We start from the raw sequence: 23,516 nt of genomic DNA, 5'->3' as shown, positions 1-23,516 counted from the left end.
TACAGCTGTCTAAAAAAGGACCAAAGAAACAAAGGTTGTTAAATAAAAGGGTGAAGGAAGCGAAAAATGGAAAAGGACGCGACTGTGAAGGGTTAAGACAACAGTGTATTTAAGGGATAAAGGTTTTTTAAAGAATGTGTGGTGACTCCTTCTGCTAATATCTTGTGCTTTATCAGTAGATTAATTTCTCATCATCATCGCCATTTATCTCTTCTTTCCAGAGCATAGGCCACGCACAATGGTTCTCCATTTATCTTTGAATTGGGCCTCAGTAGAGGCTTCACTGAAAGATGAAAAATTCTTTTTACTCAGTTCTTCAAGGAATTCCCTCCTCCAGGTTGTTTTTGGTCTACCTGGTTTCCTTTTTCCTGTGAAGGGGTCCCAAGTCAAGGCTTGATAGGTTAAATCATCATGCCCTTTTCTTAGAGTGTGCCCCAACCATCTCCATTTTCTCTGTTTTATTGTCAGTTTGATTTCTGACATATCACTGCGCTCTAAAAGCTCAGCATTTGTGATCTTGTTTGGCCAAAAGATCTTGTGGATTCTCCTAAGACATTTGTTGACATATGTCTGAAGCTTGGAGACCACTGCTGTGTTTAGGAACCAAGTTTCGGCCCCATACAGCAAAACAGACAGAACATTTGACTTGAAAAGTCTTAACTTGGTCTTTATGGAGATGTTGTTGGAATTCCAAATTTTGTTCAAGCTGGCAAAGGCTGTTCTAGATTTGTTAATTCTAGCTTTAACATCTGTCAAAGTGCCTCCAGCTTCATCAATTTTACTTCCAAGATACTCAAAGCAGTTAACATCCTCAAGAATTTGGTTTCCAATAGTTATTGGTTCTTGGGAGTTTGCATTTAATCTGAGTATTTTAGTTTTTGGAACATTTATTTCAAGTCCAACTTTCTTGGAAGTTTCAGCTATCATGTTAGTCCTTCTTTGCATTTGACTTCTATTGCTTGTTAACAAAGCAATATCATCAGCAAAGTCCAGATCTCCCAAATATTTGGGATTGCCAAATAACTGCCAGCGAATGCCATCATTGCTTTCACAGTTCTTCATGATCCAGTCAATGGCAAGGAGGAAAAGGAAGGGAGAGAGAAGGCATCCTTGTCTGACACCTGTTACAATCTCAAAAAAGGTTGATAGTTTACCTTTATACATAACATTTCCACCTCCTTTATGATAGATAGCTTTAATGATATTGATTATCTTTTCTGGAATGCCATAGTGTCGGCAGATTTTCCAGAGTGATTTCCTGTCTAAAGAATCAAATGCTTTTTTGTAGTCAATAAAGTTTACAAAAAGCTCAGAGTTCCATTCCTTGGATTGCTCTATGATGATTCTTAAAGAGGTTATCTGATCAATAGTGGAACGGTTTGGTCTAAATCCAGCCTGATTAGGTCTTAGCTTTTCATTAACCTTCTTCTTTATTCTATTAAGAAGAATCTTACTAAGGATACGGCCAGGTACTGAGAGAAGCATTATCCCTCTGTAGTTTCCACATTGGGTCAAGTCTCCTTTTTTGGCCAGTATTGAGATATGTCCATTTTTCCAGTCCTCTGGGCATAACTCATCATTCCATATCTTAGTGATCAAAGGTAGGAATGCCTCAGCAGATGTGTCTAGGTCTGCTTTCATGACCTCAGCTGGGATGTTATCAGGTCCTGCGGCCTTGTTATTTTTCAAACTTTTAATGGCCTCTTTGATTTCCAATAGATTTGGCGCTCGACAGTCAATGTCAAGTGCATCTGAGGGTGGAATCTCAGTTTCTTCCTCTGGAACTGGAAGATTCAGCAGTTCAGTGAAATGTTCTGCCCATCTAATTAGAATATCCTCATCAGTTTTAAGGAGTGAACCATCCTTGTCCCTGATGTGTGATCCTGATTTGTGTACTTTGCCTGCAATGCTCTTGGTAATCTCATAGACATCTTTCATTCTATTTTGATTAGCAGCATTTTCTGCTTGCAAGGCAAGGTTTTCCAAGTGTTCTTTTTTGTCAATTCTGACACTTTTTTGGATTTCCCTGCTGAGCCTCTTATACAGGTCTTTATCTTCTGGAGAGTTTCTAGAGAGTGTCTTTTGTCTTACCTCTCTTCTTTGATCCATGAGATCAATGGATCTTTGAGTGATCCACGGCTTTTGGTTAGCCTTTTTGAAACCTAATTTTTCTTGGCTGGTATCATTATAAACTTTTTTGATACCTTGCCAAATATCTTCCACTCCATCTTCCTCTTGAAGAGTCAGCAACTCAAATCTATTCTTTAGAGTGAGCTTAAACTCTTGCAACTTTTCAGAGTTTTGGAGGGTTGTTAAATTATATTTCTTCCTGGGGTTAGGCTTTGTGTCCTGCTTTTTAAATCTAAGCCGAACTTTAGAAGATAGAAGATAATGGTCTGAATTAACATCAGGTCCTCTTTCAACCCTGACGTCAAGGAGAGAACCTTTAAAGCGTCTAGATATACATATGTGGTCTATCTGGTTAAAGGTTCTTTGATCTGGTGATCTCCAGGTGGCAGTATGAATCTTTTTGTGTTTAAAGATGGTTCCACCAATGACAAGTTTGTTTTCAGTACAAAAACTTACAAGTCTATCACCATTGTCATTTTCCTTGCCATTACTTAAGCCTAGGCCATATCTGCCCATAACTTCTTCTAAATTCTCATTATTACTCCCCACTTGAGCATTGAAATCTCCTAGGAGCATGGTCAGATCCTTTTCTTTATGACCATTTTTAAATACAGAGTCAAGCTGGTCATAAAATTCGTTTTTGACCTCTGTATTTGCTTGTTCTGTAGGAGCATATGCTACTATAATTCTCAGTTTGATGTTTTTAACTGAGGATTTGAAATAAGCCTCCATAATTCTAGGACCATGGGGTTGCCAACTGATCATGGCCTGCTCTGCTTGCTTGGTCAGCATAAGAGCCACCCCTTGATTATGGCCTAGATCCTCATTCATATGACCTGAGTATAGTATTTTCAAGCCAGAATGATGTTTAAACTCTCCATTGTTTGTCCACCTTGATTCGGTGATAGCCAGGATGTCAACCTTGGCTTTTAGCATTTCTCGGCAAATGTTTTCTGTCTGGCCTGACTGAAACATTGTCCGAACATTCCAGGTGCAAATTTTTGCTGGTCTGCGGGAATTCAGAATCATCCGCCTGACTGGTCCGTTAGCGGTTTCCCAGCCAAACATCATATTGTTGTTTCCAACCTCTACTTCGTTCCCGAGCCCAAAGTTAAATTGGTTTTTACTTTGTGCGGGTTGAACATAAGCAGGTTTTTTCTAGGGAGGGATTGTTAGCCCCACCCAAACCCCCTGGACTTGGGGGAAGTGACCAGAATTCAGTCTGGCATCTACCCTGGGACCTTTCCAGCACAGTAGGACTCTTCTGGTGTAGCTGCCAGGGTCATTGATGCACGGTGCAGGATGGACGGCGTGCACGTACCTGGTCTCCCATCCCAGATTAATTTCTAGTAAAATATTACTGCTGTTCTAACTAACATATTCTTTAATTATAAATTTTTTTTTGACAGATTACAAATATTTCAACATTTTTAAAATACATTTATAAAAGATGAATTATTACAATACTGTGTGATGTTTTAAAGATGACAAATTTTTCTAGTATCGATATCACTTTAAGAGCTGGCTAAGAGATAGGCCCCCAAGTCCTTTAGTTTTGCCAATAGCTTTCTATGGACACCTTAACATTCAAGATTGGTCTACTGTAGCTCCCCTGGTGACTCAAAACTTGGATTTAGCGTTGTGTCACCTTAAAGATTCAATCAAATGCTTTTTAGTAATCTAATACTGGATATAAAAGCACTTTTTTACTGATCTAAAGTTGACCTAAATCAACAGTATATTTAGACGCCAAATTGTGGCTTAATGAAATTATTCCAACTGAGTTTTGGTTGCGGCTTATTTTCTTGACAGTGTTCACATGTTGCAGCTGAATATTGAACCTTTGTTGGATGAAAGCATAAAGTTCTAAATCTATTCTCAACTCAGATTTTAGTTTTTGCACAACTTTATCATTCTGAGGCGGATGGGCATTTGTGTTTTCGCGAACTTTTTCTCTGGAAAAATAGCTAGAGGCTCCTCGAAAATAGCCTGGAATTCAAGAGTATTAAAATAGATGCAACTTTTGTCTATACGTTAGTTCGTACATACAAACGGCAAAACAGATGGCACGTTTAAATTTCATTTAAAGAAGTTGTATCAACTTTTTTTTTTATAGCTAGCCGGTCCTTTTAGTAAGTAGTAGATGTAAAATTTTTCATAGAATTCAGATATGCAATCGGTTTTTTTGTAGACCTCTTATTTTTTAAGTAATTTAAGTTTAAAAAAAAAAAATTAAGTCGATTTTAAGGTACTAAAATGCAACAAAAAAAAGAAAGAAAATGGCCATTATGAACAAAAATAGTAAGATCTTTAATTTGACACCTTACTTTTTCAATTCTGTCAGGTAATCATTGAAAAAATCGATTTTTTAAAACCCACGAGAATAAAAACTTTGAACTCAATTTTATCATTTCACAAGTAAAAAAATATGGGTTCATATATACCTTTAGAATCAGAAAAATATTACGAATCCATTGTAAGCAAAATTGAAAAAAAAAGTTTACAATATAGTATATAAACTACAATAAAAGGAATTATATGAAAATATCATATTATATTGTACAGGCAACGTCTTAACTCTTCAATTGAGTATAAAAATGGGAAGGGGGTATAGAGGGGGTAAAGAGGGGGTAAAAAAGGGAAGACGATAGTGTTGCCAGAACAAAAAATACAATTGGCTATTTTTTTATTTTTTTACTTTTTTTCAATTTTGCTTACAATGGATTCGTAATATTTTTCTGATTCTAAAGGTATATATGAACCCATGTTTTTTATGTCTGTTTGAGAAAATATTTAGGTCTAAAGTTTTTATTAAACCGAGGTTAAAAAAATAGATTTTTTCAATAATTACTCAACAGAATTTTAAAAGTAAGGTGTCAAATTAAAGATCTTACTATTTTTGTTCTTACTGGCCATTTTCTTCTTTTATTTTGTTGCGTTTTAGTACCTTAAAACCGACTTAATTATTTTTTTAAAAAACTTAAATTACTTAAAAAATAAGAGGTCTACAAAAAAACCGATTGCATATCTGAATTCTATGAAAAATTTTACATCTACTACTTACTAAAAGAACCGGCTAGCTATAAAAAAAAAGTTGATACACCTTCTTTTCTAGAATATTACATCTTTTTATAAAAAAGCATGTTGAGTCTTTTTTTTTTTGGAGGGAGTGAGGTAAGGATCTCAATAGGTTGGGAATTGTTTACAGAAATCGCAAAAAAAATTACCTGGGTGGTAAAATTTGTACTGAGGGGAGGAAGTATTTTATAATAGGGGATAAAAACCTTCTTTACTCCATAAAAAAAATCAAAACTATACCTAAATTGTTCAGGGATTTTGTGGGGGTAGGAAAGGGGGGGGGGTATCTCTGTAATAGGAGAATAGTGAAGGTACATTCCATACATTTCATTGGTTAAAATTGTGGACAGACTTTGGATAAAGAATTTCTTGGGTAAATTATATAATGTAAAAATTTATTTCCTAGTATAGTGCGGAGCACATGACAAAACCAATAATAATATTCCTTTGAATAGTTTAATTTCAAAGAATAAAGTTGGATTTTAAAACATATAATATCCTCAAAATATTTTGTTTCTTTTATAACTTGGATGCAAAAAATAAACAGAGTGTTTGTCTGTTAGGAAAAAAATACTTTTTAAGTTTGACAAATATTGAGGTCAGATGGACCATCTTTATGTATTATGTCTATTTCTATAATTCAAGGAGTACAAAATAATACTCTTTTCCTGGAATATAATTTTCTAAGAGGACCATAGTATTTTTTAGATCTTCAGTAATACCAACAACACTATATTCTTCTTCTATATGCTTTTTTGCCAGCTGCAAAGCTCTGCCAGATTTTCTGTAATAAAAAGATATCATCAGATAAACACACCCAAAAACTTATGTAGACCTTCAATAATTTTTCTAAAGATTTCTAAAATTTGGTTTAAATTCTAAATGTCAAGTAAATAAAAATCGTCACTATGGAAAAATGAAAAAATTTTAAAATCATAATTTGTTTGCTTTTTACATTTACAAGGATGACAACATCTATAAAATCGAAGCTCTGAAACTTTAGGACAAACAAACATAAACACTTATAGAGTGTCAAAACAGAATATTCAATACATACATACTTACATTTTTAGGACTTGATTATAGAGATGCTTCGTTATAGCAATATACTTTGTTGTCCTAGGAATTAGTATTCCAAGAATCAGATCAATTGAATAATTTTATCACATGAAATTTTGCTGTTTAAAAAGATAAAAATTAACATGTTTAAAATAGACGTATGTACATTCTGGTAACGATTATAGAGTTACTACGCTTTCTAAATCGTACCAACTACTACAGGAATCACCATGCAAAGTTTAAAATCGATAAGACAATTCTAAAATGCCTATATTAACGAAAAGACTATGATGGAAAACTATATAATTTTTTATTTATTTTCTCAGAATTTTAATAGATTTTCTCTTATTTTCTGAAAATTATGCTAGTTTTTATTAGCATTTATACGTGATAACTATTTCTGCATATTCCTGTAGCTGTGTTTAGTGCCCTAAGAAAATAGGGATAGATGTCACTGCTTTTGGCCTACCTATTCTATTGACGTCATAGTAGAGGGAAAGAATAGGGAAGGGGGAAAGAAAAGAGATGGGGTATAGGATATTTCCTGACATCACTAGAATAGGTAGGCCAAAAGCAGTGACATTTATCCCCATTTTGCTAGGGCACAATAGACAGACAGCTACCATATTCCTGTTATAGCTACCTGTCCCCACACTCCCAAGCTGTTCCACAAAAATATGTTGTTATCAACTCTTCTACATCTCCAAACTAAATTAAACCAGATTGAACTCGCTACATTAGCGTAATTGGTAAATGTCCATTTGCTGCCATGGAGGTGTCGGGTTTGAGTCTGAATCACACTAGCTCATACTAGAGACGTTTAAATGGTACCTACTGCTGCTATGTTAGGTGCATGTCTTCAATTGTAAGAGTAAGGGGAATGTCATGGCCCATGAACAGGGGGAAGTTATTACCATGAACAGTTAGGACTTCTAGACTAAGGTCGTGCAATCAAAGTGTTGGTTGAATGTTGTGTAACTCAATGCCCATCGGACGAATGGATGTTTTACACCACAATTATAACATTTAACAGACTCTCAGGTAAAAATTATAGAGATGCCTTGCTTTCTAGATCGTTCTTACATGATCTTTTGTAATCTATAATTCAAAGTAGCCATCTGTCCGTCTGTCCGTCCCTTAAGATCTCGGTAACCACTAAACTAATCTTATTCTACTCTTCAGGAAATATACCTACTGGTCCTGTGGTGGTTTTAGGCTATTTTCTTGGAGGGTGGGACACCCCCAACCCCAAAAAAATCACCTAATTTTTTTTTTTTGGGGGGGGGGTATGTAGAAATTTAGGTAGGTAAAAAAATGTTTTTTTTAGTACCTAATTTTAGGCACGTATATAATTTAATTGTTTAATTACCCCTTGAAGAAAAAAGTCCCTAGAGGCTAGGGGCTATTAAAATAGAATTCAAAACAAAATTAAACATGAATTGTTCAAATAAGTTTATTTATTATAATTGCCATACATGCCGAAATAATGCCAGTTTTTACCAAAGGATCTTATAGAGAAAATACAATCCTTATATAACAGGATGTCTGTGTGTGTCTCTGTCTGTCTGTACCGATGAATCTAGCTAACCAATGAACCGATATACCTCTCCTTTACAATGTAGCTTTTCATAGGTCCTATGAAGGTTTATAACTATTTGGGAGAGGGTACCACCACCCTTCTCAGTAAAGTTGCCCATAGTAAAAGTGACCCCCTAATAATTATTTTTCTTTTTAAAACTGAAATTGAAAACAGGAAACTTCTCCTCCCCCATCCACCTTAAGAACCCTTAGATGCATCTACACGTGTTGTCACTAGTTACAAAAAAACTAACCTAAACTCCAAATTCTGCTAAACAAATTGCTCCTACTGTTAATGAAAATCATTGGTGAAAAAAGTTTGGACACTGCTTGTGTGTATCAAAAGCATTTGACAACAAAAGAGATAACGTTTCTATAAACCTTTGGGTACAAGTGTATAATTGAAGTCCAATGTCCCCTCTGATTCTCACCTGACATTCAGGGTCTCCAGAAAATAGGCAGAATTCCAGGGTTTTGTTGAACCATTCTGGTGCTGGTCTCTCTGTTATATTTCCCCATCTTTTCTCTGATCTCTGATAGTAAAACTGGAAAGAGAGCAACTATATGTAATTGATAGAAGCGTTCTGTTGGTTTTAAACTTTTTAAGTTTAGGAATGAAACTATGGAATCAGCTTCAAACCTATATATATGGTTTCTTGTAAGCTTCTAGAAGCTTCGGTACTAGGCTCTAGGGCTTCGCCCTAGGAGGTATTGAAAAGTTCCCCCTATTATTAGAGTCATAGAGAAATTATAAAAAGTCAAAATTAAATGTTAAACCCAGGGAAAAAAAGTTATCTAAAATTTTCGCCCTAGCAGGTAATGAAAAGTTCCCCCTATTATAAAAGTCATAGAGAAATTATAAAAAGTCAAAATTAAATGTTAAACCCAGGAAAAAAAAGTTATCTAAAAATTTTTTTCTATAAATTACAAAAGCTGTGTAAACTTTTGAAATTTATATAAAAACAAGAATGACAACATCCATAAGTAGCGAAGCACAAAAAATATACACAAGAATTTAAAGATTAATTGTCAAAAACAAGAATATCAGAGAAAAAACCACCAAACCTTTTCAATACTTACTTTTTATTTCTTAATATTTATCTTTCAGTGCTATGACTCACAGACTGACAGTCAAAGTAAATTACATAATGGATGCTCAAAACAACGGGAAATTTAATTTTGATATTATTATCCACAAAAACTTTGCAAATCGGACCAGAAACACAAAAGATATGGGGAAATATGTGATAAATAGCAAAACAGAACCTGCCTAAAAGCAGTCCGATCGCATAGATGTTTTATACTTAATTATGCTACATATTGATGGGAATGTCGACAAGAAGTTTCAGACGTGCCTAAAAACAGTCTAAAAGCAGTCCGGCCGCCATAGATGTTTAATTATGCTCCATAATCATATTGATGGGAATATTGACAAGAAGTTTCAGTCGACTATCTTCTATAGGAGACGAGAAATTCACGTTTCCTCCATAACGTTTCTTACGGACAAACGGACATTTAAAATTATAGAGTAGCTTCGCTACCAGAAAAGGAGGGCGGGGGGGCATTTTTTTCATGGGGGCTTCGCCCCGAGATGCTGTGATTGGTCCATAACCCACTTTATTTATTTTGGTTACTAAAAAAAAATTCTTTTTGATGGGATGAGGGTGTCCCACTCCCCATGACAATAGCTTAAAATTATCGCAGGATCAGTAGCTATATTCCTAATTAGTTCAGCGGAGAGAAAGGTGAACTTACAGATAGACCTACTTTTACTTTGTGTTAAAGATGTATAGCTAGCTATGTATTATGTATTAAATTATTAGGGAGAAAAAGGTGACATTCATCTGAAAATTTTAATGGTACCCAAAGCTTGATTTTTTTCAATAACAATTTTAATGAAATTTTGCATCTATTTATCTACATTGTCTTATTCCTTAAAAAAAGAAGATCATAAGGATTAAGAGTACATAGTTATTTAAAACTAAAATATCATTATAAGACAATGTTCTTATATACTGATTATTATCATTACACCATTATATTTTTGTTCTTTGTTTCTGTGTTGATGCTATAATGTTACTAACAAGTATGGCAACATTCTTAAGAAGCATACCATATGAAAACCATGCATGGAATGGACAAATGGACAGACTAAGTTATATAGTAGAAATGAGAGAGAATATGCAAAGAAAATCAAAGCAAATTACAAAACCTGTGAAAATAAGGTTAATGTTTTTGAGGTATGATCGACAGACAGACATTAAAATTTATGAAAAAAAGATGCATATATGTTATAGGAATCTTCACTGAAATTTGCAGCTGTTTATCTTTCATTGCAGCTGAGAAAATCACATTTCCCCTATTGTGTTAGGGACTGACTGACGGACGGACTCACAGACAAAGTAAATTATAGATGAGCTTCTGAACTAAAATTGTTGACAGTATTAATAGATACTCTTCCTTGGAAATTTGCCTTTCAATAGGGTCTCTAACCACATTTATAAGGATAGGATTGAAATCAAATTCTGGCCACTGCAGGTAGTAGAAATGGCTGTCGTAAACCACCTTTCTGGGTATATTTATTTCTATTATATATCTATTCCCTGAGGCGAACATTATTATTATTCATTTGTGTTTGCAAAGTATGATTTTGGAGGTACAAGAATTTATTAAAGGAATCCTGCAAGAAATACCACGCTTTAACTGCTGAAAGACTGCCACACGTAGACCAAATACCCCAAATTTGAAGCCTTCAGCTTCTACAACAAAAAAGTTCTAGGCATTTTAAAATGAAATTTATGTACAATGGAAATTTTGAAAGAATTGCAATGCTCATGTTGAAAACTTTAAAATTAAACTACGTGGCCTAGAAACAAAATTATAAGCTTATTTTTGTCATAAATTTAGGTTTCCAGTAACTAATTATATTTTTACAATAAAAATACCAATTTTATAGTCAAAATCATTAAAAAAAATTAAGTTTTACTTGCGTTGTACCGAATGTACTGTAGCCAATCAGAAGGCTGAATCAGCTTAACAACCAATCACAGCTAAGCTTGTATTAGATTACCCCTTTGTTTCCGCTATGATTTTCGTTTAAAATGCAATTTAAATCGAATTTTTTTTCATAGATTTTGACTATGAAATGTGGTGTTTTTATTGTAAAAATGTAATCAGTTACAGGCAATCTGAGTTTCTGACAAAGATAAGGTTATAATTTTATGTCTAGGCAACGTAATTTAATATTGTTTTTTCTTTTATGAGCATTGGAAATCTTTCAAAAATTCCATTGTACATAAAATGCTATTTTGAAATGCCTAGAACTTTTTTGTTATTGAAGCTGAAGGCTTATAATTTGGGGTATTGGGTCTTCTTGTGGCAGTCTTTCAGCAGTTAAAGCGTGTTATTTCTTGCAGGCGTCCTTTAATCTCCTTTTAGAAAATAGGTATAAAAAGGTAAAAGAAGTTTTTGATTTTCGAAATTAAGGTGGTTGGGTGTTGGGGCAGATTTATTTTTAAAGTTTTAAGTTTTCGCCCGAAGAAAGGCTAATATAGGTTCCAATTTTTTGCGTTAAATATAGTTTTTTTTTCTCGATTTCTAATAAAGTTTTAAGATTTTTAAAATATTCAAAAGGTTATTGGAAATTGTACTTTTTAAACCTACTCCTCATAGCATAAATTCATGACTGTTTTAATGTTTCTTGATCATAATCTAATAATACAAAGTAGCTTGATGTCTGTCTGTCTTTCTGTCTGTCTGTCCGTCCGTCAGTCTGTCTGTCCGTCCGTCCGTCCGTCCGTCCCTTAAGATCTCGGTAACCACTGAACCGATCGGATTCTACTCTTCAGGGTCTATACCTACTAGTCCTGTGGTGGTTTTAAGCTATTTTTGTAAGGGGTGGGACACCCCTTACCCTCCAAAAAATGAAAATTCCCTACCCCCCCCCCCCCACCAAAAAAAAAAGATTTATTTTTATTTTTTTTGTAAATTACCTCATGGGGCAAAGCCCCTAGAGGCTAGGGGCGAAGCCGCTAGTTTTAAATAAAGCAAGACGTTTTGTAAATGTGTAAAAATGACAGTTTGGGTCTAATAAAAGTTGTCGCAAATATAGATATTAAATAAAATATACCTTGCCTGCTTTTTATCTTTTTTAATTTGTTGACAAGGTTTTTAGTTTGTTGATTATTAATCACGTGTGCTTGTAATTCATGGCTCAAAGCAAACTTATTCTGTTTCTTTAAATGCTAAACAGTTTCTCTTATTTTTAAGTGTATCAATTTAATAAATAGATCATTGAAATCCAAACTTACATAATTTACTGAAGAATAGTTACTTAATCTATGTTAATAAAGGTCTACTAAAGGAGATATTGGACTGTAAATTTGACTAAACCTCAACCTTTTCATTATCTTGACATAATACTTTGAGTACATTTATAATATCTTGATTGGTTTGTACAAACTAACAGTTTCCAAACCTTTCCATGGAAAAATCTTTATCTGCAGGGTAATTTTTGTTCCTAATAATTGTGAGTTGATCCATATAAATCTAAGGTTAATTAGTATACCTATGTATGATATTAAAAATAAGGAATTTTGCCTTGATGACTGAATTCATTGTCGATGAACCACACTTGGGAGCTCGGTTGTAGATCAGATAGGAGGGGTTCTGTTAGACAGGGAACAATTCATTTATTTTGGGAATAATTTGACATAAAAATGTTTTTATAATAAAGCAACTCTACTTTTTACTTAAATAGGTTTATTATCCTAGATGGTCAAGCATACGCTGTAAGTTAAAAAGGAATATAAAGCAGACAATTTTTTTCGTTAATATTTAATAATTCTTGATTCAATCCTAAAATTAAGCAACAAAATAATATCCCAAAGCAAATCTTTATCCAAAAAATTCTTAGCTGATTTTTAAACAGATGAAATCAAGAAAATAATATCTAACCAATAGTATTATTGTTTTTTTAGTACACTGTGTTCTAATTGGTCCAATCAAGATATTGTTCATCTAGACGTTATATATCTATTGTAAGCTAAATGAATGAAATGTGTGACTGTCGACCTGCCTTTTTAGCTGTTATATTTTGACTGCTAGCAACTATTTCATGATCTACTCACACACGCAGAAGTAAGGATTAATTTCTATAAGACTTTCGGCTACGTCCCTACAGGCCAGTCTGGGGCCCTTGAGGGGGGGGGGTAAATTCAACCCCCCCCCCCCTGACTTCCGATTGTAGTTTTTAAAAGTGTCGGCACCCCTGTAGTAAGTCATACAGTGGCGCTGCCTAGCAGGACTTTAGAAACTTTTGGATATTTTGGCGATTTCTCTTGGGAGATTGGTGGTTCTCTTCCTCAAAATAGCCATAAACCTTCCTAGGACCTATGAAAAGCTACACTAACCATATTGGTATAGCGGTTAGCGAGATCTTTCGGTACAGAGACACAGACGACAGACAGATAGACAGAGAGAGATCCTTTTATCTAAGGATAAAAACAGAATGATAGATTTCTGTTGATGTTGACAATTCAACAACAAAATTATAATAAATTAACTTCTGGGTGGGTAATTTTTTCACGGGCGATTTAAAATTGTGGTGGTACTCTCACCCAAAAAAATCTTTTAACCTTCAAATTCTAAAGGAGAACAGTTCTGACCTAGAGGTTATTGAGATCCTCCAGTACACACAGACAGAAGGACAGACAAACATCCTGTTACTTTTATACAAGGATACTCCTTAATCCGTTCCTAAATCTGAAGTATATGGTAGGCTTATATTCAATAATTGCTGTTTTCTATTGTTTTTCCTTAAAAATTGTACCATTTATTTAATTAAAGTTTCCTGTAAATAAAATGACACAGGCAAATAATATTAAAAATTAGTAGCAAGTCTATCATTTAACAGTTTTAGTCTGTCTGTCTGAATGTATGTAGTTTAGGGTTGGGCCGGATACCTATTTGGCCGGTTACCGGATACCGGATATCCAGCCAGATAACTTGATGTTGAAGTAGCAAAAAAATTTAGGATCTACTGCAGTTCACGGTAAAATATTGCTGGTAACGAATACCCGCACACCATTTTAAGCGGCATAAGAAGGCCTACAAATAATCTGGAATAGCCAAGATCCAATGACGCAGAGGGAAAGCTTCACTGAAGAAAAAACGCGTAAAATAGGTCTTTTTCGCGCATTTCTCTGCACTGCGAGATGATTATGCATTATTGATTTATGGCTATTCCACATTATTTGTAGTCCTTCTTATGCCGCTTAAAACAGTGTGCAGGCATGATCTGTACGTTCAGCCGATTGGCAGCTAGCAGCCTTTAAAATTCATAGATTTTTGGAAATATTCCTTACCAGCAATATTTTACCGTGAACTGCATTAGATCCAAAATTTCTTCATAAAAATCAGCTGCCGCTTAGCTGCCGACTGGCAGCTCCCTACAAAAATCATGTTTTTAGATTTATATTATAAAATTTTCATATAAATAAACATTATCTGGAAAAAAATTTCATCTCGCTTTAATAAAGAAAATCCCTACTTTTTATATTGATACTGAAAATGACCAGATATAAAGCCGGATATCCGGCCCAACCCTAGTATGTACACCTTTAGGGATAATTGACCTACCAAGGATTACTCATGCCAAGTTTCATAACGAAATTCGGATTCTAAGTGCAATTTGCACACTGATTACGAGATGGTTGCTTTCAATCCACCCCCCCCCCCCTCATGTATTTAATGCAATGCTACAATTTTCCTTTGTAAGCTGCCTACATCCAATTCTGTCCAGCCACCAGAAAGGTACAGTATAGGTACAGTGTCATGGTACGGATTTTCAACCTACAAAGAAATCCTTATAAAAAAGTTACAGGATGTTTGTTTGTCTGTACCAAAGGATCTTGCTACCGCTGAACCGATCGGGTTCTCCTTAACAGGAAGGTTTATAACTATGTTGGGGAAGGGTACCACCACCCTCCCAAGAGAAATCGCCTCCAGAAAAAATTAGCCCAATCTAAAATAAAAAATGGGTTTTAGGATTCAACTCCCCCTTTCTCATGTGCCCCTCGAGGCCTCTATATATTTTAGTAAAAGCATTTCATTAAATACCTCATAGATTTCAAACTTGATGTCTCACTGTTTTTTTTTGCGATTATTTTTGGTTTATTTAGATGAACAAGGATGACAAACACAAACATCAAAGCAAAGCTCTAAAATGAAATTTCGGAGCAAATGAACAATAACTTGCAGAATGTCAGAACTTAATGGGCAGAATATTGATTTACAAGTATAAACAAAATTCAGAGAAATTTGTTACAAAATTACTTAAATTCAGGATACTGTTTAAGAAATGCTTATATTGTTAGGACTTATAGAGATGTTTCTTATATGGTATTTTACCTTGTTGTCCCAGGAATCACTGTTCCAAAAATCAAATAAATTAATTATCATTTCATAATGTTATTTTGAAAATAAAAAAATAGGTAGCTTTGAATTTTAAAGATGGTATATAAACTGGAGGACTTCAAATACAATAAACTAAAAAATATGGATGACAACATCCATAAGTAGTGAAGCTCAAGAATTATGGTTGGAAATTTGGGGGGAAAATGATCTATTGAGGTTGTGCCATAAAAAAATAAACATTAAACTTGATACCTAAAATATATATCACAAAAAAATTTTTAAATATTTTTATGGTCTTTTAAAGCATTACATACAGACCGACAAAGAAAGTAACCGCCTACTCAAAGGCATTTTTTGGGGTATATTATAATTTTTTGTTTGAAAACCATCTCAATTTGGGACTAATCTAGGAATCGATCTAGCAACCTAACCAACAACCAAATTTCAATTAAATTTAGTGAAAATATGTAGAATTTGAACTTATTTAATCACTAAAATTATCAGCCTTCTACGTTGAAAAGAAGTCAAGAAAATTAAAGAAAACGTGAAAATCTATGAATCGATCTAGCACCCTAATTAATGTGCAAATCTTGATGAAACTTGGTTGAAATAGGTAGAATGTGAACTTAATTATTCCTTAAATATTTTAGCTGTCTATCTTGAAAAGTAGTCAAGAAATTAAGAAAAACCTAAAAAATTCTATGAATCGATCTAGCACCCCAGTTAATAAGACTTGGTTGGAATATGTATAATGTAAACTTATTTAATCGTTAAATATTTCAGCTATCTATCTTGAATAGGAGTCAATAAAATTATGTTTTCCCCCATAAAATTACGGACAAACTAACTGACGGACTGACGGATAAACAAAGTGAATTATAGAGTAGCAAATATAAAACTAAAGATTACCATGGAGTTATATTCAACAGTTGTATCTTGATTAAAATTATCTTTCCCAACAAGATTTTCAGTATGAATTTGTTCAGCTTGCTTCTGTTTATACAGAGAGATTTTGATCATTGGAAGGGAGGAGACATTAGGCTCCTTATTACACCAGTCCCAAAAGTCTTATAATAAAGTTTTCTTATTTGTTGGTCTAACAAATTTGAATTTTGATCGGATGGTTCATTTAGTTGAGTGTTCAAACATTTCAATCAAAAATCGAATCTACAAAAGGGTTAATTTATGTATTATCATTGGGGATGTACATCACTTTATCAACAATTGTCTCATCCCTTTAGATCCCTGTTTTAAACAAGGTATTAAGTCCATAAGAAACATATTTTAACTATTATATAACAATATTTTCAAATGCGTAAAATGTCTCTAATATCCTCTTCTTTCCCTGACTGACCCTTTCAACAGAAAAATTGTATCGGTTATATAGGGGGGGGGGGGGGTTAATGCAACCATCTCGTAATCAATGTATTAAATGCACTTAGAATTCGAATTTCAATCTGAAATTTTGCATGAGTAATCCTTGGTAGGTCTATTTTCTCTAAATCGAACAAAAAGTTTGAAAAAGTAACGGCAAACGGCCCAGCCGTTTAGCCGTTTTTTTTTGGCTATTTTTAGGGCAAATCTGTCATAAATTACGTAGAAACAAACTTTTTAAAACACATTTTTGCTTTAAATCATGTGAAATGATACAAAAAAAAACATTTTTTTAGATTTCTAGTACCAGCAACTACTGGCTAGAATCGTTTGAAAAATGTAAAGATAGGTTTCGTGATGGATTTGCATTGAAAATAGCCCAAGGATTACTCATACAAAATTTCGAATTCTAAGTGCCATTTATACATTGATTACGAGATGGTTGCATTAAACACCTATAAAGCTTAAATTCAAGAACTACCTAACTTTTTAAAAACGAAGCTTTTCTATAATTAGGGTCGGTCCGTCCGTCCGTACGTCCGTCCGTCACAGAGAGTTAGCTCTTTTCGTTAATTTAAACAGGTTAGAATTGTCCTATCGATTCCAAACTTTGCATGATGATTCCTATAGTAGTTAGGTACAATTAAGAAAGCGTAGCAACAGTTTTGCAGCAAATTTTCTTAAAATATTGTTTGTACTGATGCATTAATATTCTGCTAATTCAGCTCTGACAAGCTACAAGTGCAGTGTTTAATGTTCGTTTGTCCTTCCATTTCAGAGCTTCTTTTTTATGGATGTTGTCATCCTTGTTTTATTAACTTTACTTTCATTTTTGGATTACTATGTAAATTAAAATGGTCAAAACCCTATTATAAAATAAACTAGGGGGTTAGAGTTTTCTTAGCCTTACATAGATACAAAAGAAAATGTAAGATTTAAGAAACTCTACCTTATAGGCTAGCCTATAAAAGATTTGGGCCATTTTGGAGGGTGGAAGGGGAGGGTTCTTTCGAACTGCAATGTATATCTTCAAGAGCTGCTGAAAAAACCAGATTTCCAAATTCTAACCATAGCGTTAGGGTCTGGCTGAAGAACACACAAACAATGGTAATTCTAGAGTAGCTTTGCTACTAAAAAAATGTGTATTTTATACGGAATTGTGCTAACGCCCGATCAGCCTAAAAAAATATATGTTTGTGAATTACCTCATCAAGGAAATTGTATTTTTCTACAGATATTTTGTCAGTAATGTTACTAAAAATTACAAAAATAAATTTGACAATTATGCTTTATTAGAAACGCCGCCAAACGTAAATGCTAATAGAGAATAGCAATGGCGTGCACAGGGTTTAGCCAGGGGGTGCACATGTAAATTTTGACACCCTCCATATACAAAAATCGTGGGGGGAGGTTTAGGTGTCCACCCACTACATAATCTTCATCCCCAAAAGTCCTGAAAGTGCCTTTGACTGGTAAATTGACAAGTAGCTCGAGTCATTTTTTTTTCACACTACCCCTAATATTTTCTGGAAGAGATAAAAAATCTCGATAGGTGGAGTAAATAAATTTTTTCAGGGAGGGGGAAGGGATTATAAAATTGCGCGCGATGCTGGTGGTAAAGTATAAATACTCCCAAACATTTTGGGTGTGCGTACGTTTAAGGGGGAAGGATAAAGGGGTGATTATCCCTCCTCCCGAATTTTCTTATTTTTAATTTTTACTCTCCCTCCCCAAAAAAAATTTTTATTTTAAATTTTTACCCATCAAATAAAAAAAGTTTGGACGTCCTTGTACAGCACCCCCAAATTCGTTTGAGAGGGGGATATAGAACCCTTTTACCCCCACCCATGGACATCCTTTTAAGCGCATAATGTAAGCTTATTATTTAATTATATCTACTATATAAAAATTAAAACAAAAAACCTGAAGAAAAAAGCATAGATAAAGCAAATTGTAAAGACAGCTATAAATATCAAATTTTTTTTCTTTCTAATATTCATTTTGTTAAATTTCATTTTCTGAAAATATTATAGCTTTAGAGGAGCACAAATGTTAATTTTATTCCTTTCCACTGGAATAAAACCGGTAATAAGCCAAACTAAAAATTATCTATTGTATTAAATTAAAGGCAATTTTTCACGAATTTCACAATTCTTTTATAAAAGCAACAGGACGTATAGCTGTTTGATTGTAGTTAAGGATTTCGCTGATCGTTAAACTGATATTGTTCTTGTTCAAAATGTGTAGCTTCTCCTATGCCCGGGGAAATTGATAAGTATTGTAGGGGAGGGTATCACCAGCTTCCCAAGAGAAATCGCGCCTAGAAAAATACAGGGTCATTCAAGAGAAAAGATTTTAAAAAAACTTAATTATGCATATAAAAAACAATTATTTAAAAATGCTAAATAAGTAGCACAGGAATGGTTCTAATATATCCGAAAACTAGAGCTTATGACGATTCTAACGGTATTCATAACATTTTACTACTATTAACACAGGCCGTGGAGTTCGAATTTGAAAAATGTGCACATTTTTTGCACAACCTATAAATCCATAATGTTTCAATAATTAGGCCTCTAGAAAAAAAATAGTTTTTAAGGCATAATTTGTTGAAATAATAATTTTTAAACATTTGAAACATAAATGACCCATAACAGGTTTTCAAATATATAAAGCATTTTATAAAATTGATTTTTTTTTCTATGCATAATAAAGTTTTATTTTTCTTGAATGACCCTGTATATAATAGATTTATTTCTTAGCATTACAAGACTCATTATGCAAAGTTTTAAATTCATATCAAGATTCTTATAAGCCCAAATTAACGTTGTGCAGATGGACCGACCCCATGAGTAGAAAAGTTATTCATATAAAAATTAAAGCAACAAGAAAAAATATGATTTATTTAGTGTAACTTCTAATCTTTAACTAATGATTATTCTCTTTTATTTAACTTATAATCAAGAGATACAGGGATAAGTCGATAAAACAAATAAAATATAAAACTGTCTAGACCATCTAGATATACTATAAATTTATTTTTTAATGCCATAAAATGCTATAAGTATTGATTACGTCAATATGGTATGGCCAACAAGGAAAATAATTTAAAAATAATATTTGGGGGGACAGATTCAGGGGCGTCCAAGCTTTTTATTTTGGAGGGGGGTAAAAAAATTTTAAGGGGGGGGGGGGGTAATCCGTTTTTTGGGGGGGGGGGGTAAAATGGCGCACGAAGCGCGCCACAAATTTTTTTTACACCCCCCCAAAATTTTTACCCCAGGGGTAAAATTTGCTTGGTGGGGGTAATTACCCCTCCTGAAATCTGTTGGCAGGGGTAAATTTTGTTTACCCCCCCAACCCAAATTTACCCTCGGGGTAAATTTTTGGGGGGGTAATTTAAATTTTATCAAATATTTAGTATTAAAAATGCTCGCTAAGCGCGCAAAAACTTTTTTTTGTTAGAGATTTTTTTTTTAGGTGGGGTATTTACCCCCCCAAAATAAATACCCCCTCTTAAATGTTTGGGGTTGCCTACGGCACCCCCAGGGAAGGGGTAAATCTTAAATGGGGGGGGGGGTAATCACCCCTTTAACCCCCCCCCTTGGACGTCTATGGACAGATTACTACGATGCAACCCCTCAAAATAAAAAATCTGCTAAAATTACCAAATATTTTTTCAAATTAATTCGGTTGGTTACTGATTCTTGATTATTATGTAACAAAAGATGCTATTTCTATAGATCTTCAACAGATACAAAAAAATTAAAAATTTAGACTAAGGTTTTAGATTATTTTTTTCCTTAGGTCTACTAACCCCTGTTACAGGCTCTAATTATGTGGGGCCTTTACCAGCGATGCCCAGTACCCAATATAACCTAACCTAACCCGACGAAAAGTAATAAACAAACATAACACCCCCCCCCCCCGCCCCATATTTCACTTTAATTAAAAATAAGTGGGGGGAGGGGAAACCGAAGCTTTATCAAAACAAATTTTAATTATTTATAACTAAGATTTAATATGGCCGAAACTAGGTACTAGGACAAACACAGGAGTCCCAAATGTCCTAACCTAACCTATTTTTGACCACCTTATAGGGTTTTTAGTCCCAAACTTATGTATACACTTTCTAACCAACAATGTGGTCAGATTGTTACTACTTTCTCCTACGAATCTAACTGAGGGACTATGCATCTATACTTTATATATTTAGTAGCAGCTACGCCCCCTAGAGGCCTCTAGGGGCACTTGAGGGGGGGAGAGTCGAATTTGATAACATAATTTATTATTTTATAAATTGAAAAGAATAAGTAAAAATTAATTTTTTATTTAGGGGGGCGAGAATTTTTTTTTGGGGGGGGGTTAATTTTTTTCTAGGGGCGATTTCTCTTGGGAGGGTGGTGGTACCCTCCCCCAAAATAGTTATAAACCTTCTCGGGACCTATGAAAAGCTACCCTGTTAAGGAGAACCAGATCGGTCCAGCGGTTAGCGAGATCCTTCGGTACAAACACACAGACACACATACACACAAACATACAAACAGTCAGACATCCTATTACTTATAAGGATTATTTTTAAGTTTGTGGGATTTTAAAAATTGGGTCTTCTTACGTTTACTTAAAGATAAGAAAGAATGTATGGAAAATGTCAAAGCTTATACATACGCATATATACTTTGAATTTATGGGGGAAGTTTCCTAATTGATAGCTCTTATTATTTATTCATACTTTTTAGAATTGTCCCATTGATTTCAAACTTTGCATGATGATTCCTGTTACAGTTTTATAGAAATCTTAAGCTACAGACAAAAAAAAACTTACTACTTTATATTATGGGATATGACATTAGTGGCTTATCACAAAAAAACAAACATATATTTTTTAATGTTAAAATAATTATACATGAGATTACATAATACATTTTAGAAGCGTAGCATTTCATTATTTACTATCTTTCCCTAAAAAAATAACTACTTTTTATAAAGCTATTACAGTTAGATTGGTTAAATTATTTTTATAAAATAAGAAATATAATATATGATTACGGTTGTGTCTCTATAAAACTGGTAATGTTCGATTCCATTTTTCCCTATCTTGGTAATGATATCATCATGGCCAACATGATTTTTATAATGTACCATTCCACTTTCAATAATGACGAAACTGGGATGGTACATTGATTTCCTTATTCAAATTGACATAATATCAATGCAATGGTATATACTATATAATTATTTTAATTATACATAATGTTTTATGAATTTTTAATATTAATATAATTTAAAAATAGTATGTATGATTTCTATTATGTTGATGTTAAAAGGGTAAACCACCATTCCAGTTTCGTCTCCCTTGAAAGTGGAATGGTACATTACGAAAACCGTATCAGCCTTAATAATATCTTTTTTAAGAGAGGCCAAAATGGAATGGTAGATTACAAAAATCATCTCAGCTATGATGATATCATTACCAAGAGAGGGAAAAATGGAATCATACATTACCTTTTTTAGAGGTTCAAAACCGTATTCATAGATTATATTTCTGCTTTTTTTAAAATGGTTACAACCTCCTAACTGTACAAGTGGCTTTGTCTCTAAATTTAACCCCTACAGATTGGGGGGGGGGAGGGGGGGGGGGCTAAATAAGTTTAGTAATAATACGTCGGCAAGAATTGATTTTATAAGGATATCTGGTCTGTGTCGGTCGTGGTGTCCGGTCAAAGTTAGTTAGGTGGCACCAAAATAAAAAAAATTCTAAATAGACCCTAACATTTTTTGGTGAATAAGCTGTCAATAAACATCAAAGAAAAGTGGTGTTATGACTGTTTGACCGCTCCCTGACTGATTTTTTGACAGATTTTTGTCCCGCTTTTACTATAGACATATATCATGAATATCGTGGCTTCTATTAGAGCTAGAGACCTAAATTTTTTCGAGCAATAAGGAACTTCCATGATTAAGAAGGTTATGACCATTTGACCGCTCCTTGACTGATTTTCTAAAGAGCAATCTGACAAATATGACTAGAAATAGATAATTTCTTGTTATGAAAAATAAAAACTCCATCTAAAATTTGGTAATTTTAGCTTCAAAATTGTCCACTTTTCAGCTATTATAATAAAAAAGTGGCTAGGAAGCAGTCTGACATCCATGACTAGAAAAAGAAATTTTCTCTAAAAATGCACATGAACCACCAGAATTTTTTTTGTCTCTATCTCTAACAGGAGCCGAGATATAGGGGGGCATAATAAGCCCCCCTCCCCCCATAATCTAAAAAGGTGCGAATTGGGGCACCATCTGTGAGGGTTAAGATTTAAAAACTTGTATATATATCAGTTAATTAAAAAAAAATTCTTATCTACTAAAGTTACATAGTTTTGATGTCAACTTTATGTATACCTGCGTTAATTAATTTTTATCTTTTATTGATATTATCAATAATTTTTTTTATATTTCTGTGCTTCAAAACAATATGTCATACTTTTTTCAATCAAATGTTCAATAGACCTATTTTATTCTTTTATTTTATGATTGTATAACGCTCTAGAATCATTAGCATATTTTCTTTTTTCTTCTAATATTTTAAAAGTTAATTTCCTTTAACACAGAGAAAAAAAAAATAACTTCTTTGGAAAATTACAGTAAATCACTAGAGGAAGAAAGGGTTAAATAACTGTATCTCCCCATCGCATCAACCTTGTTCAACCTTTCTATTGTGTCATTGAAAATCAACCAATGGTGTAGCTTATATTAAAACAGCCAAGTAGCAGAAAATAATTTAGAAGCAGATGAAAAGGGTCGTTGAAATAGGAATGGAGATAGTTGTCTTATTACTTGACACGTTGTCTCATAAGAGCTCCTCCTTAATGTATATTAGT

The 23,516-nt window shown here is 33.7% G+C and overlaps 1 protein-coding gene across 1 annotated transcript; it reads right to left on the bottom strand.

The window, feature by feature from the left end:
- Positions 1–3,496: 3,496 nt before the first annotated feature.
- LOC145318693 (heparan sulfate 2-O-sulfotransferase hst-2-like) lies at positions 3,497–16,345 on the bottom strand. The gene is made up of 11 exons (XM_080160139.1): positions 16,171–16,345; positions 14,618–14,697; positions 13,606–13,664; positions 12,923–12,969; positions 12,445–12,513; positions 11,980–12,089; positions 10,308–10,414; positions 8,277–8,392; positions 6,911–6,975; positions 5,884–5,992; positions 3,497–4,126 (listed from the first exon to the last, which is right to left on the bottom strand). Exons 1-11 carry the CDS (start codon positions 16,279–16,281, stop codon positions 3,845–3,847), a joined length of 1,155 nt encoding a protein of 384 aa, XP_080016265.1. The 5' UTR covers positions 16,282–16,345; the 3' UTR covers positions 3,497–3,844.
- Between the last annotated feature and the right edge of the window lie 7,171 nt (positions 16,346–23,516).

Source organism: Acartia tonsa, chromosome 5 (genome assembly GCF_053477335.1).
Source record: "Acartia tonsa isolate MP-2025a chromosome 5, ASM5347733v1, whole genome shotgun sequence".
Classification (NCBI taxonomy): domain Eukaryota; kingdom Metazoa; phylum Arthropoda; class Copepoda; order Calanoida; family Acartiidae; genus Acartia; species Acartia tonsa.
The sequence above is the reverse complement of the archived record's forward strand: the minus strand, read 5'-3'. Positions and strand labels throughout refer to the sequence as shown.